The sequence below is a fragment of the Schistocerca nitens genome, chromosome 10 (assembly GCF_023898315.1).
Source record: "Schistocerca nitens isolate TAMUIC-IGC-003100 chromosome 10, iqSchNite1.1, whole genome shotgun sequence".
NCBI lineage: Eukaryota > Metazoa > Arthropoda > Insecta > Orthoptera > Acrididae > Schistocerca > Schistocerca nitens.
In genome coordinates, this window is record NC_064623.1 from 35412081 (window position 1) to 35428956 (window position 16876).

Sequence of the window (16876 nt, forward strand, 5' to 3'; positions counted from 1 at the left end):
CAATGCACAAGGCTGTGTGATCATTATTTAACATACTAACTGCGTCTGCTGCTTGCAAACGGCCGAACTAGGGCACGTGGTGCATTCTGACTCAAATTGTTGTGCTGCTTTGTAGAAAGCGCACGAAAGAAGAGATATTCATGCAGAAGTTGTAGCTCATTAAACAAGCAAACTGTTAAAATAAATCCTATTGCGGTGCCGTGGTGAACCAGAAGGGTCATTGATTACCAAACACGTGGCACAAAATTGGCACACACAGACAAAAGCAATTTCCACAAAATATAAGATTAAAAATCATTAAAAAATAACTCGCTTCACACGCTTCAGTTAATCTGAAGTTCTTACGTATTTCACCAGTTAAACATAACGAAGTCCTAACTCAACCTGATTCCTATCATCTGAAACCCCCCTTAACAGCTACGATCCGTACTCACCAAGCGTTCACCGTAGAGTGCCCCTTTCTCTTACCCAGCTCCTCGTGCAGCGATAGCTACCAGAAGGGCAGCCCTCCGTCACCAACCTCACACACAAAAACAGCCTTCGACACAGCCGTCGACTAAGATGGGAAAACGTCTCTGTTCAGGTATTGGAAACATAAGTTAGTCATCCTGTGCTCACCTTTGAACGAGAAGCAAAATCGTCTGCCCCAGCAGACGATGACATATTCAGCGATTCCCACAAAACAAAACCGAAACCCACATTAAAACACACATATAATAATCAATAGGCCTTGTTTGAGTGCTCAGTCTTTCTGGAAGAGTTCATAAATTGAGCTAAAATCCGGCAGTAAAATGAATAGGTTGTACAGAGTTCGACAAGCGTCTTATGAAACAACTTCACAGAGATGTTTCAACGTTTTCAGTCATCTTCATGCATGTAGACAATTCAGGCAATATTTTATCAGCTAGTAATAAACAGAGGTGATGGTGATATGCATATACAGGGTGATCCATTGATCCTGACCGGGCCAAATATCTGACGAAATAAGCGTCAAACGAGAAAACTACAAAGAACGAAACTTGTCTAGCTTGAAGGGGGAAACCAGATGGCGCTATGTTTGGCCCGCTAGATGGCGCTGCCATAGCTCAAACGGATATCAACAGCGTTTTTTTAAAAAAGGAACCCCCATTTTTATTACATATTCGTGTAGTATGTAAAGAAATATGAATGTTTTAGTTGGACCACTTTTTTCGCTTTTTGATAGATGGCGCTGTAATACCCACAAACACGTGGCTCACAATTTTAGACGAAGAGTTGGTAACAGGTAGGTTTCTTAAATTACAATACAGAACGTAGGTACGTTTGAACATTTTATTTCACTTGCTCCAATGTACCTTTTTGAACTTATCATTTCTGAGAACGCAAGCTATTACAGCAATTGGTCCATTTTAACACGGGTAATGTATCACGAAGCAAGTACCGTCCACACTAGTGGAATGTTACGTCATACCACGTACTTATACGTTTTTGACTATTACAGCGCCATCTATCACAAAGCGAAAAAAGTGGTCTATCTAAAACGTTCATACTTCTTTACATACTATAGGAATATGTAATAAAAATGGGGGTTCCTATTTGTTGATGTCCGTTGACCTATGGCAGCGCCATCTAGAGGGCCAACCATAGCGTCATCTGGTTTTCCCCCTCAAGCTAGACGAGTTACGTTCTTTGTAGCTATTTCTTTTGATGCTTACTTCGTGAGATATTTGGCCCGGTCTCTATCAATGGACCACCCCGTCTACAGATTACATCAGTATCCCCTTGCACAAGGTATAAAAGGCAAATGTGTTGGTGCAGCTGTCATTTGTACCCACGTGAGAAGCTTTCCGACGTGATTATGCCTACATGACAGGGATTAAAAGACTTTGAACGCAGAATGCTAGTTGGAGCTCCCAGCATCAGACATTCCGTTTCGGAGATCGTTGGGGAATGCAGTATTTAGAGATCAACAGCGACACAAGTGTGCTTAGAATACCAGATATCAAGCATTACCTTTCACCACAGATAACGTAGTGGCCGAATGTCTTCACTTAACGACCGAGAGCAGCAGTCTTTGCGTACAGTCGTCACGGCTAACAGACAAGCAACATTATTGTTAAGGATTTCGCGGCCACTTGTTGAGAAACTGCCTAGTGGCTTCTGTCTCGGGTTCTTCGGCCGACGTTGATCTGATGATTTTACTGACGTTTCGCCAGCACGAGTGGCTGCCATTGTCAAAGTTTCACCCTCCATTGGCGTTGGTGAAATGGAGCTCCAGTTCACCACCAGCAATGGAGGGTGAAGCTTTGACAATGGCAGCCACTCGTGCTGGCGAAACGTCAGTAAAATCATCAGATCAACGTCGGCCGAAGAACCCGAGACAGAAGCCAATAGGCAGTTTGTCAAGCAACACTATGTCAAATAACCACAGAAATCAATGTGGGACATACGACGGGTGTACCAGTTAGGACAATGTGGCGAAATCTGGCGTTAATGGGCTATGGCAGCAAACGGCCGACGCGAGTGTCTTTGCTGACACCACAACATCGCCTGCAACCCCTGTCCTGGCCTCGTGACTTCATCGGTTGGACCCTAAGCGATGGGAAAACCGTGGCCTCGTCAAATGAGTCCCGATTTCAGTTGGTAAGACCTGATGGTAAGCTTCGAGTGTGGCGCAGACCCCACGCAGCCATACACTGAAGTCTCTGGTAATCCATCAAGGCAAGTGGGGCAGCAGACGGAACGAAGTACTTGAATAATGATAACAAAACCAGCGGCTGTATTTAAATCCACCGTCGTCTACTATTTTTTAACAAATGTCACCAGTTTCAACACCAAATGGTGTCATCTTCAGGACCCAAACGTAACCAGCCATCCACAACCGCTTTCATAAGCACTGAACAGAATTGTTTGTGGCGGGCGAAAATTAACTGAATTACGTACCTTCCATGGCAATAATCGTCTGACCAGGCTGGGCTTGTTATTGTCACGGTAGGTACGGAACTCAGTTACAATCCTGTTGGAAGAACATCCGCAACTGAGCATTATACCAGATGTTGAAAATACCGCTTCAGTTGCACTCATAGGTAGCACAGCGAGTGTAGTACACGTCCACTGCCAGTTACGATACCTAAGAATGGGGTTATGAGAGCTCGAAACCGGTCGTGATAATAAACGAAATTTACAACTGAAGCGGTATTTGCAACCTCTGGAGATCAGTTAATTCTGGTCCGATGATATGATTCTGTTCATTGGAGCGCTGGCCGTTGTGCCCGAGGGGTTCTAGGTGCTTCAGTCCGGAACCGCGTGGCTGCTACGGTCGCAGGTTCGAATCCTGCCTCAGGCATGGATGTGTGGACCGTCCTTAGCTTAGTTAGGTTTAAGTACACCACTGGCCATTAAAATTGCTACACCACGAAGATGACGTGCTACAGACGCGAAATTTAACTGACACGAAGAAGATGCTGTGATATGCAAATGATGAACTTTTCACAGTATTCACACAAGGTTGTCACCGGTGGCGACACCTACAACGTGCTGACATGAGGAAAGTTTCCAACCGATTTCTCAAACAGAAAAAGCAGTTGCCCGGCGTTGCCTGGTGAAACGTTGTCGTGATGCCTCGTGTAAGGAGGAGAAATACGTACCATCACGTTTCCGTTTCTGATAAAGGTCGGATTGTAGGCTATCGCGATTGCGGTTTGTCGTATCGCGACATTGCTGCTCGCGTCGGTCGAGATCCCATGACTGTTGGCAGAATATGGAATCGGTGGGTTCCGGAGGGTAATACGGAACGCCGAGCTGGATCCAACGGCCTCATATCACTAGCAGTCGAGATGACAGGCATCTTATCTGCATGGCTGTAACGGATCGTGAAGCCACGTCTCGATCCCTGAGTCAACAACCATCTGCACGAACAGTTCGACGACGTTTGCAGCACCATGGACTATCAGCACGGAGACCATGGCTGCAGTTACCCATGAGGCTGCATCACAGACAGGAGCGCCTGCGATGGTGTACTCAACGACGAACCTGGGTGCATGAATGGCAAAACATAATTTTTACGGATGAATCCAGGTTCTTACAGCATAATGATGGTCGCATCCGTGTTTGGGGACATCGCGATGAACGCACATTGGAAGTGTGTATTCGTCGTCGCGATACTGGCGTATCACCCGGCGTGATGGAATGGGGTGCATTGGTTACGTATCGGTCACCTCTTGTTCGCGTTGACGGCACTTTGAACATTGGACGTTACATTTCAGACTTGTTACGACCCATGGCTCTACCCTTCCTTCCTGTGAAACCCTACATTTCAGCAGGATAATGCACGACCGCATGTAGCAGGTCCTGTACGGGTCTTTCTGGATACAGAAAATGTTCGACTGCTGCCCCGGCCAGCACATTCTCCAGATCTCTCACCAAGTGAAAACGTCTGGTCAATGGTGGCCGAGCAACTGGCTCGTCACAATACGCCAGTCACTACTCTTGATGAACTGTGGTATCGTGTTGAAGCTGCATGGGCAGCTGTACCTGTACACGCCATCTAAGCTCTGTTTGATTCAATGCCCAGGCGTATGAAGGCCGTTATTACGGCCAGAGGTGGTTGTCCTGGGTACTGATTTCTCAGTATCTATGCACCCAAATTGCGTGAAAATGTAATCACATGTCAATTCTAGTGTAATATATTTGTCTAATGAATACCCGTTTATCATCTGCATTTCTTCATGGTGTAGCAATTTTAATGGCCAGTAGTGTACTGTCATACTTAGTCATACTTAGAGCTCGTTTTTCCCGCGTGCCGTAGGAGAGTGGAACGGTAGAGAGACAGCTTGAAGGTGGTTCACTGAACCCTCTGGCAGGCACTTTATTGTCAATAGCACAGTAATCACGTAGAAGTAGATGTATATGTAGAAATTTGTGAGGGAACAAGGCACTAAGTAGATAGAATCCCGATGAGCGTTAACTGTAAACCGAGACCTTATTAACTGATAAGAAATTTACTTAGACGTTAAGTTCTGCTTCTTAGATTAAATACCACATATGATAACCTCTATGTCGGTATGGTTCCGCACGATCTCATGCGGGGGATGAACAAGATCATATGTCAGTTAGGCGAGTACTTCTCAAAGATAGAGGAAGTTGGAAATAAAATAATTTCCATTATACATGGAGTAATACGTCACTTTTTTAACACGAAACTTGACTAAGGTTGTTACGTTATGGCACTACATTACTACGCATTTATGAGAGAGTGGGGGCATCATTTATGGCTTTATGCACAGATGGTCAACGTTGTATTTAGGAAACCTGCAATAACTTAACCAACGATACACTAACTATAAATATAATATGTACGACCGTCCACTGTATGTAGTTACAAGGGTGACGAGGAACAAAACTTTCAATGTGAAAGGTTAATTATTAGTTAGTTGTTGGTTCAAGAGCCTACGCATTCAACTGGGTTATGCCACCCTAATTATCGAAATACACACTCTAGTGTATCAGATATTACCTATTTAGGATGTTGCCTACAAGGCTATTAACTACACTCCTGGAAATGGAAAAAAGAACACATTGACACCGGTGTGTCAGACCCACCATACTTGCTCCGGACACTGCGAGAGGGCTGTACAAGCAATGATCACACGCACGGCACAGCGGACACACCAGGAACCGCGGTGTTGGCCGTCGAATGGCGCTAGCTGCGCAGCATTTGTGCACCGCCGCCGTCAGTGTCAGCCAGTTTGCCGTGGCATACGGAGCTCCATCGCAGTCTTTAACACTGGTAGCATGCCGCGACAGCGTGGACGTGAACCGTATGTGCAGTTGACGGACTTTGAGCGAGGGCGTATAGTGGGCATGCGGGAGGCCGGGTGGACGTACCGCCGAATTGCTCAACACGTGGGGCGTGAGGTCTCCACAGTACATCGATGTTGTCGCCAGTGGTCGGCGGAAGGTGCACGTGCCCGTCGACCTGGGACCGGACCGCAGCGACGCACGGATGCACGCCAAGACCGTAGGATCCTACGCAGTGCGTAGGGGACCGCACCGCCACTTCCCAGCAAATTAGGGACACTGTTGCTCCTGGGGTATCGGCGAGGACCATTCGCAACCGTCTCCATGAAGCTGGGCTACGGTCCCGCACACCGTTAGGCCGTCTTCCGCTCACGCCCCAACATCGTGCAGCCCGCCTCCAGTGGTGTCGCGACAGGCGTGAATGGAGGGACGAATGGAGACGTGTCGTCTTCAGCGATGAGAGTCGCTTCTGCCTTGGTGCCAATGATGGTCGTATGCGTGTTTGGCGCCGTGCAGGTGAGCGCCACAATCAGGACTGCATACGACCGAGGCACACAGGGCCAACACCCGGCATCATGGTGTGGGGAGCGATCTCCTACACTGGCCGTACACCACTGGTGATCGTCGAGGGGACACTGAATAGTGCACGGTACATCCAAACCGTCATCGAACCCATCGTTCTACCATTCCTAGACCGGCAAGGGAACTTGCTGTTCCAACAGGACAATGCACTTCCGCATGTATCCCGTGCCACCCAACGTGCTCTAGAAGGTGTAAGTCAACTACCCTGGCCAGCACGATCTCCGGATCTGTCCCCCATTGAGCATGTTTGGGACTGGATGAAGCGTCGTCTCACGCGGTCTGCACGTCCAGCACGAACGCTGGTCCAACTGAGGCGCCAGGTGGAAATGGCATGGCAAGCCGTTCCACAGGACTACATCCAGCATCTCTACGATCGTCTCCATGGGAGAATAGCAGCCTGCATTGCTGCGAAAGGTGGATATACACTGTACTAGTGCCGACATTGTGCATGCTCTGTTGCCTGTGTCTATGTGCCTGTGGTTCTGTCAGTGTGATCATGTGATGTATCTGACCCCATGAATGTGTCAATAAAGTTTCCCCTTCCTGGGACAATGAATTCACGGTGTTCTTATTTCAATTTCCAGGAGTGTATTTGGGATGAGGATTATTGTGAGCGTCGTTGAATTCTCACATAACTACCAAGAAAAAAGGACCTAATATTTCAAGTAGGGTGTGTCAGGGCGTACAACGCTACTGCCTACACACTTATATACTATTGACCGACAAAAGTCAATCTAATAATATGAACATAAGCTATATTTTTCCCAATTGAACGGGAAATTGCATACAGCGTGACTACGTGGGCAACGATATAGTTTCCTTTAAAAAGATTCTTTAGAGCAACAAGGTCAAAGTTATCTGCCTATGGAAAAATACTTTAAACGATATTGCACAAATATTAAATTTAGCTTAAATTGGCGTCAAGATCTCATGAAATAGTATTGGCCAGCTTGAATTAAAGGCGGGCATAAGGTTTAATGCCTATGGGTAGAAAGAAAAGGCAGTGTGAGCCAGAATCGTTGGTAGGTTTGGCTACCATATTGTCAGTTATGTTGGAACTAGAATTATATTTACCGTACGGAATATGAAATAAAAGGAGTATTGAACTTTACCAAATGTCGTGGTGAATTTCTAAGTCTTAAGCGTCGAACTATCAGGAATGGATAAGCAGTGACAAGGCACGAAAGTTAGTGTGATTCTTTAGCTTAGTGCCGTTCTTAACTGTTAGTCGTAAACTAATCATTCACAGAATGGGTTAATTTTGACCATCTGTATTGAAAAAGTCGTCTATTTTCAAGTTCATGTAGTGATTTGGAAACTTAACTTGTATGTAACAGGGCTAAGTATCATAGTACACTACTGGCCATTAAAATTGCTACACCAAGTAGAAATGCAGATGATAAACGGGTTTTCATTGGGCAAATATTACACTAGAACTGACATGTGATTACATTTTCACGCAATTTGGGTGCATATATCCTGAAAAATCAGTATCCAGAACAACAACCTCTGGCCATAATAACGGCCTTCATACGCCTGGGCATTGAGTCAAACAGAGCTTGGATGGTGTGTACAGGTACAGCCGGCCATGCAGCTTCAACACGATACCACAGTTCATCAAGAGTAATGACTGGCGTATTGTGACGAGCCACTTGCTCGGCCACCATTGACCAGACGTTTTCACTTGGTGAGAGATCTGGAGAATGTGCTGGCCGGGGCAGCAGTCGAACATTTTCTGTATGCAGAAAGGCTCGTACAGGACCTGGAATATGCGGTCGTGCATTATCCTGCTGAAATGTAGGGTTTCGCAGAGATCGAATGAACGGTAGAGCCACGGGTCGTAACACATCTGAAATGTAACGTGCAATGTCCAAAGCGCCGTCAACGCGAACAAGAGGTGACCGATACGTAACCAATGGCACCCCATACCATCACGCCGGGTGATACGCCAGTACGGCGATGACGAATACATGCTTCCAATGTGCGTTCAAGGCGATGTCGCCAAACACGGAAGCGACCATCAATATGCTGTAAACAGGAACCTGGATTCATCCGAAAAAAAGACTTTTTGCCATTCGTGCACCCAGGTTCGCCGTTGAGTACACCATCGCAGGCGCCCCTGTCTATTATGCAGCGCCAAGGGTAACCGCAGCCACGGTCTCCAAGCTGATAGTCCATGCTGCTGCAAACGTCGTCGAACTGTTCGTGCAGATCGTTGTTGTCTTGGAAACGTCCCCATCTGTTGACTCAGGGATCTGGACGTGGCTGCACGATCCGTTAGAGACATGCGGATAAGATGCCTGTCATCTCGACTGCTAGTGATACGAGGCCGTTGGATTCCAGCACGGCGTTCCGTATTACCCTCCTGAACCCACCGATTCCATATTCTGCTAACAGTCATTGGATCTCGACCAACGCGAGCAGTAATGTCGCGATACTATAAACCGCAATCGCGATAGGCTACAATCCGACCTTTATCAAAGTCGGAAACGTGATGGCACGCATTTCTCCTCTTTACACGATGCATCACAATAACCTTTTACCAGGCAACACCGGTCAACTGCTTTTTCTGTTTGAGAAATCGGTTGGAAACTTTCATGTCAGCACGTTGTAGGTATCGCCACCGGCGCCACCCTTGTGTGAATGCTCTGAAAAGCTAATCATTTGCATATCACAGCGTCTTCTTCCTGTCGGTTAAATTTCGCGTCTTTAGCACGTCATCTTCGTGGTGTAGCACTTTTAACGTCCAGTAGTGTAGCATCACAAGCTAGTATATTATGTATAGGATTATGAGTTATGCTACTAAAAGGTGTTTAACAAAATCAAATTAATAGCTTATACATACTGGGTTAATAAGCGGGCATTCATAGGATGTAAGTACGCGGTGACCAAAAGAGAATAAGGTGGTCGCTTTTAACACAAAATGAATTACGGGGGACGAAACAATGGTCGGAAACCTTCGAGAAATGATTATGCATCCTACCCATCACATTAGACAACCTCTGTCTAACACCCACTCTCACATATTTCGAAAACGTCTTGGGCTCAATGAAGAGATGTAGACTGATTATTTTCAGCCTTTCGAAACCGCACTTCGTGTCATCTGGTCAAACGCAAAAAGCTGGACAACGTCGATTGATGTGTAGTGTAGTGAAGTTTCATAGTCATTTGCCGTCACACTGAGAATGTCTCATCTTGTTTGATAGCAATATATGCAAGCAAAGCTTAGTCTCAGTACTGCAAAACTGGACGGTGATTAAAGTAGTGTGAATCAGTGCTATACGAAAAAGTACTCACTGAACTCTCCACAGTAGGCGCTATATACCCAGTCTGCACCGTAGCCCTCGAAGTTGGAGATGTGGATCTTAAGGCAGACACAGTCGAGCACCGTAGTGCCGTTCGCCGCCAGCAGAGCCAGCAACGGAGCAGCTACCCCCAATGGATGCATTGTCAGTTGTTGTTGAGACCGCGAGGGAATCACACGCAGTGAGCATCGCAGGCACCGCGGGCCCACTATAAGGATTCTCGTAGCGGAAGTCTTTCCGCAGGATGGGAAAACCACAGGAAGGACGACGATTTCCGTGGTTATTCTTTTTTCCTGTCACAGCACCAACCTGCAAGCACACAGTCGTTTCAGAAAAATATTCCTTCGTTTCACGCGTACATCTGCCACACGTTTTTAGGACGACAGAGAAAGCCACTAAGGGATAAACGGGTGATACCCAGAAGTGAAGGTTTAGTTTCCGACGTAAGAATAGCGAGGCTTGACCTTCTTTAACTGAGAGAGGTTGTAGGTAACTCCGCTCATTGTAACAATAAATTTGTTCATCCCTGTGGTTGACGCTATGCCTGTTATCTTATACAGGGAGACAATATTATTGAAATACGCGCAATAAAATCGTCATTACGGTTTGTGTTAGGATGTTCAAACTGGGGGACTGAGAATCCGCATTTCGCGACCGAGAAGTCTCTTCACCCTCAACGGGTGACTGTCTGGTGTGCAGTATCCAATCACGGAATAATCGGTGCGATATTTACCTCGATGGCACGGAAACTACCGAACGGTACATGAAGGTTGTGGAAAATGGTTTCATCCCCATTTTCCAAAGTCAGCCTGATTTTGACAATATGTGCTTCATGACAGGCGGAACTCGACCGCCATAGAAGCAGGAGAGTGTTTGATGCCCCGGAGGAGCAGTCTGAGGACCGCATTCGTGTTCTGGGACACCCAGAGGCCACTGGCATGGGTCTCGATTGGCCGCCATATCTGGAGCTGAAGACATGCGACCAATCTTTGTGAGGCTGTATTAAAGACAATGCGTACAGCAATAACCCCAAAACCAATGCTGAGCTGAAAACAGGCATTCAGCAGGTCATCGACAGCGTCGATGTTCCGACACTTCACCGGCTAGTGTAGAATTTCGCTATTCGTTTGCCTCACATGATGCCTCAATGATGGCACGCATATCGATCATGTCACAACCTACATCCGAAAAGGGGTAGTGACGTTTACATGTTGAATAAAGTGTATGTACGCCGTAGTTAGTAACTAATTTAGGTTTTTTTCACATATTTCAATAATTGTCACTCTATATCTTACATATATTATAAAAATGAAAGTTTTTGTGCCTTGTAGTATGTCTGTTACCCCTTCACGCTGAAACGGCTGCAAGTGTATAGATGAAATTTGCTTGTACCTTGAATTAAAACAGGCTGTCTTATATATTTCTAAAAACCAAAGGGTTTCAGGTGCGGGAGAAAAGAAGTGTACCTCATGACGCGGAAGTAGCCATACTTCATTCATCCAGCATCTGTGAATGAGAGCACTAGTGACTTTTTGCAGACTTTACACGTGATTTCAAACCTTTACGAAACTTTTCTTCGCTGACATCCCCCACAAAAAGATGAAAGATGTTCGTCACTTACTTAATTTTCGTTGTTCATTCAGTAAAACTGCCGCCTAAACCATAACACTTTATTTTATTACTTCTTCATCTCACAAGGGGAGGCCACGACGTTTGGAACGCGGATATACTTCAAACTTCTCACACTCGTAGTACTCCATTAGGACAACGAAATTTGTAAGCAGTAGCGCATACTTCTCAAGCGTTATTGAGAAAATCGTAAGATAATTTCGGTCGTCAAGTATATACCTGTGTGTGGCCGTTTTTACCATGAAGCGGCGGCAGGCGAGTGGGTAGCGTTCACTTTACTGATCCCTGCTATATCTAGACTGAAACTTTGTGTTTCCCTTTTCAGATTTTCTGTCTTCCCTGCCACGTTCAAGCTTCATCAGTAAGAGACTTTTTCTACATCTCTATCTACATGGTTACTCTGTAATTCACACTTAAGTGCCTGTCAGAGGGTTCATCGAACCATTTTCATACTACTTCTCTATCATTCCACTCTCGAATGGCGCATGGGAAAAAGGAACACCTAAATCTTTCCATTCGAGCTCTGATTTCTCTTATTTTATTATGATGATCATTTCTCCCTACGTAGAAGGGTGAGAACAAAATATTTTTTGTATTCAGAAGAGAAATTTGGTGATTAAAATTTCGTGAATAGATCACACCGCAAAGAAGACCTCCTTTGTTTCAGTGACTACTACCCCAGCTCGCGTATCATATCAGTGACACTCTCACCCGTATTGCTCGATAACACGAAACGAGCTACCCTTCTTTGCACACAACTGTTCAGGCACGTACTTACATCCACCTACTTCGTCTTCAACGGCCAATGCTATGAGCAAACAGACGGTGTGTCTCTGCCCAGTGGTAGCCAACTTATTTATGGAGAGTTTCGAAGAGGAGACACCTCAAGCGGACGAACGGGAACCCGTGTGTTTTTAACGATACGTAGACGACACGTTTGTCATCTGGCCCCACGGACCTGATCACCTACTGACGTTTTTATCATCATCATCATCATCATCATCATTTAAGACTGATTATGCCTTTCAGCGTTCAGTCTGGAGCATAGCCCCCATTATACAGTTCCTCCATGGTCCCCTATTCAGTGCTAACATTGGTGCCTCTTCTGATGTTAAACCTATTACTTCAAAATCATTCTTAACCGAATCCGGGCACCTTCTCCTTGGTCTGCCCCGACTCCTCCTACCCTCTACTGCTGAACCCATGAGTCTCTTGGGTAACCTTGCTTCTCCCATGCGTGTAACATGACCCCAACGTCTAAGCCTATTCGCCCTGACTGCTACATCTATAGAGTTCATTCCCAGTTTTTCTTTGATTTCCTCATTGTGGACACCCTCCTGCCATTGTTCCCATGTACTAGTACCTGCAATCATCCTAGCTACTTTCATATCCGTAACCTCAACCTTGTTGATAAGGTAACCTGAATCCACCCAGCTTTCGCTCCCGTACAACAAAGTTGGTCGAAAGATTGAACGGTGCACAGATAACTTAGTCTTGGTACTGACTGCCTTCTTGCAGAAGAGAGTAGATCGTAGCTGAGCGCTCACTGCATTAGCTTTGCTACACCTCGCTTCCAGTTCTTTCACTATGTTGCCATCCTGTGAGAATATGCATCCTAAGTACTTGAAACCGTCCACCTGTTCTAACTTTGTTCCTCCTATTTGGCACTCAATCCGTTTATATTTCTTTCCCACTGACATTACTTTCGTTTTGGAGATGCTAATCTTCATACCATAGCCCTTACATTTCTGATCTAGCTCTGAAATATTACTTTGCAAACTTTCAATCGAATCTGCCATCACAACTAAGTCATCCGCATATGCAAGACTGCTTATTTTGTGTTCACATATCTTAATCTCACCCAGCCAGTCTATTGTTTTCAACATATGATCCATAAATAATATGAACAACAGTGGAGACAGGTTCCAGCCTTGTCTTACCCCTGAAACTACTCTGAACCATGAACTCAATTTACCGTCAACTCTAACTGCTGCCTGACTATCCATGTAAAGACCTTTAATTGCTTGCAAAAGTTTGCCTCCTATTCCATAATCTTGTAGAACCGACAATAACTTCCTCCTAGGAACCCGGTCATATGCCTTTTCTATATCTATAAAGCATAGATACAATTCCCTGTTCCACTCATAACACTTCTCCATTATTTGCCGTAAGCTAAAGATCTGGTCCTGACAACCTCTAAGAGGCCTAAACCCACACTGATTTTCATCCAATTGGTCCTCAACTAATACTCGCACTTTCCTTTCAACAATACCTGAGAAGATTTTACCCACAACGCTGATTAAAGAGATACCTCTGTAGTTGTTACAATCTCTTCTGTTTCCATGTTTAAAGATTGGTGTGATTACTGCTTTTGTCCAGTCTGATGGAACCTGTCCCGACTCCCAGGCCATTTCAATTATCCTGTGTAGCCATTTAAGACCTGACATTCCACTGTATTTGATGAGTTCCGACTTAATTTCATCCACCCCAGCCGCTTTATTGCACTGCAATCTATTGACCATTTTTTCCACTTCCTCAAATGTGATCCTATTTCCATTATCATTCCTATCCCATTCTACCTCGAAATCTGAAACATTACTGATCGCATTTTCACCTACTTTGAGCAAATCTTCAAATTTTCCCTCCATCTGCCCAAGGCATCCACAGGATTCACCAGCAGTTTTCCTGACCTGTCCAAAATACTTGTCATTTCCTTCTTACCTCCCTTTCGAAGACTGCTAATTACACTCCAGAATGGTTTTCCAGCAGCTTGACCCATAGTCTCCAACCTGTTTCCAAAGTCTTCCCACGATTTCTTCTTGGATGCTGCAATTATCTGTTTGGCTTTGTTTCTTTCTTCAACATAACTTTCTCTGTCTACCTGGGTTCTGGTATGTAGCCATTTTTGATACGCCTTCTTTTTCCTCTTACAGGCTGCCTTGACTGTGTCATTCCACCAAGCTGTTCGCTTCATCCTACTTTTACACACTACTGTTCCAAGACATTCTTTAGCCACTTCTAGTACTGTGTCCCTGTACCTTGTCCATTCCTTTTCCAATGACTGTAATTGACTACATTCTACTAACTGGTACCTTTCTGAGATCGCTGTTATGTACTTGTGCCTGATTTCCTTATCCTGAAGTTTCTCCACTCTTATCCTCCTACATATGGCCCTGACCTCCTGCACTTTCGGCCTCACAATCCCAATTTCACTGCAGATTAAATAATGATCAGTGTCATCAAAGAATCCCCTCACAGCCTTCCTGAATTCCTGATCTGTTATTATATAGTCAATGACAGATCTGGTTCCCCTGCCTTCCCAAGTATACCGGTGAATGTTCTTATGTTTAAAAAAGGAGTTTGTGATTACTAAGCCCATACTGGCACAGAAATCCAAGAGTTGTTTCCCGTTCCTGTTGGCTTCCATATCCTCTTCAAATTTACCCATAACCTTTTCATACCCTTCTGTTCGATTTCCAATCCTGGCGTTAAAATCACCCATGAGCAGAACACTGTCCTTGTCCTTTACTCTAACAACTACATCCCTGAGTGCCTCATAAAAACTATCCATCTTATCTTGATCTGCCCCTTCACAATCCGAATATACTGACACAATCCTAATTTTCTTGCTAGACACTGTCAAATCTATCCACATCAGTCGTTCGTTTACATACCTTATTGCAACTACGCTGGGTTCCATTTCTTTCCTGATGTAAAGCCCTACACCCCATTGTGCTATTCCTGCTTTGAGTCCTGACACGTAGACCTTGTATTCTCCCACTTCCTCTTCTTTCTCACCCCTTACCCGAATGTCACTAACAGCTAAAACGTCCAGCCCCATCTTACTTGCAGCCTCTGCCACCTCTACCTTCTTCCCAGAGTAGTCCCCATTGATATTAATAGCTCCCCATCTCATTACCATTTGTTTGCCAAGTCGTATCTTAGGAGTCCCTGGTTTGTCAGAGGTGGGACTCCGTCACCTCCAAAGGTCCGAGGCATTTTGCTCTGATTGTTGCCAGCATCATATTTAAAGTACCAGGGAAGCAGGTTGCTAGCCTTACTTGCCCCGAGTCCCATTGGGTTTTACCCCTAACGGCTGAGGGACTAACCGGTGGATTTGGTAGTCTTTGCCGTATGAGCACGAAGGTGACCACGACTCAGAATATGTCCGAGATGCCCAGCCTTATTCCAAAGTAACTGGTATCCCGACTGTCGGGACCACTTACTTGGCCACTCATACGTTGCCCGTGGTTCATGAAATAGGACATGACTACAGGAACCCACACCACTGACGGTTTTAGGGCATCTAAATTCCGTCCACGACAACATACGGTTCACCATGGAGATTGAGAAGAAAGGGAAATTGCCCTTTCTTGGTGTACTTGTAGAGCGGAGATCAAATGACACTCCGGGTCATAGCGTGTACCGTAAGCCTACACATACGGACCTATATCTACATGCCTCGAGTTGCCACCATCCTGCACAACTCAACGGGATGCTCAACAAACTGGTTCATAGGGCATACTCGATATCGGACGAACAAGTCTGCACAAAGAACTCAAACACCTAGAAAATGAGTTTCACAAGCACGGATACAGCGAACGACAGATTCAGACAGCCCTCAGACGACGAAAACACTGCAGAAACCCCAGATGAAGAACAGTCTAAAGATGAGGAAACAAGCCTTGCCTTTCTACCGTATGCAGGCAATGCGACATCAAAAATTGGGAGACTGCTAAAAACAACACAAAACTGACACGGTCTTCCGACCACCATCAGAGATACGGGCCGTACTGGGGACAGTGAAAGACGGATATGGCCTCAAGAAAGCGGGCGTATACAATATTCCATGTGGTTGCGGCGAATCCTACATCGGTCAAACAATCCGAACAGTCGAAGACCGCTGCAAAGAACACCAACGCTACTCGCGCCTAGGCCAGCCCACCAAATCGGCACTGGCAGAACACTGCTCGGAAACTGGACACAAAGCGAAATACGAAGAGAACAAGATTCTTGCCCCTGCCAGTTTCTACTGGGACAGCATCTTCAAGGAGGCCATTGAAATTCGCGTAACGGACAATCTCATAAACCGAGACACAGGTTTTCAACTGAGCGAGGCAGGGCAACCATTACTTAACTCCATGAAGGAGTCGCACCACAAGCGGACACAAGACCCTTCTACGACGGCCGCAGAGGACACTCCACGGGATTTACTGACGGACATAAATAACATTGACAATGAGCAGACAGACCAAAATAAAAAAAAAGAAAACATTAGGCTACCAGACAGTAGAATACAACAGTAAAGAATTAGAAATCAATAGAATACAAATAGGAAATAGGAATAGCATGTCAGAATAGTATATAAGAAATCCATACAATGTTCGAAATAAAGAGAGTCCAAACAGAATCAAATAAGATAAGCTAAGGCGTCAAAATGGCATTAGGCCCGCCTCTCCCCATAAGGGACTGGAATGAAAGATGCAAAAAAAAAAAAAAATAAAATAAAAAAAAAATAAAATTCTCCCTGCACGGGACAACCGGACGTGCTCGATATTGCTCTTCTGAAGGGCATCGAGCGC

General features: G+C 45.4%; 1 protein-coding gene across 4 annotated transcripts in view; it reads right to left on the reverse strand.

Moving 5' to 3' along the window:
* The window catches only part of LOC126210627 (uncharacterized), a 178345-nt gene that overhangs the window by 61477 nt on the left and 99992 nt on the right, over positions 1 to 16876 (reverse strand). For 2 of the 4 annotated variants that reach the window (XM_049939930.1, XM_049939929.1), the window contains exon 1: positions 9658 to 9858. The exons of the other annotated variants lie outside the window; for them this stretch is intronic. In XM_049939930.1, the coding sequence (XP_049795887.1) occupies positions 9658 to 9808 (151 nt within the window). In that variant the 5' untranslated portion in view covers positions 9809 to 9858. Of the gene's footprint in view, positions 1 to 9657; positions 9859 to 16876 lie in introns of those variants that run through there. 4 annotated transcript variants of the gene reach the window in all.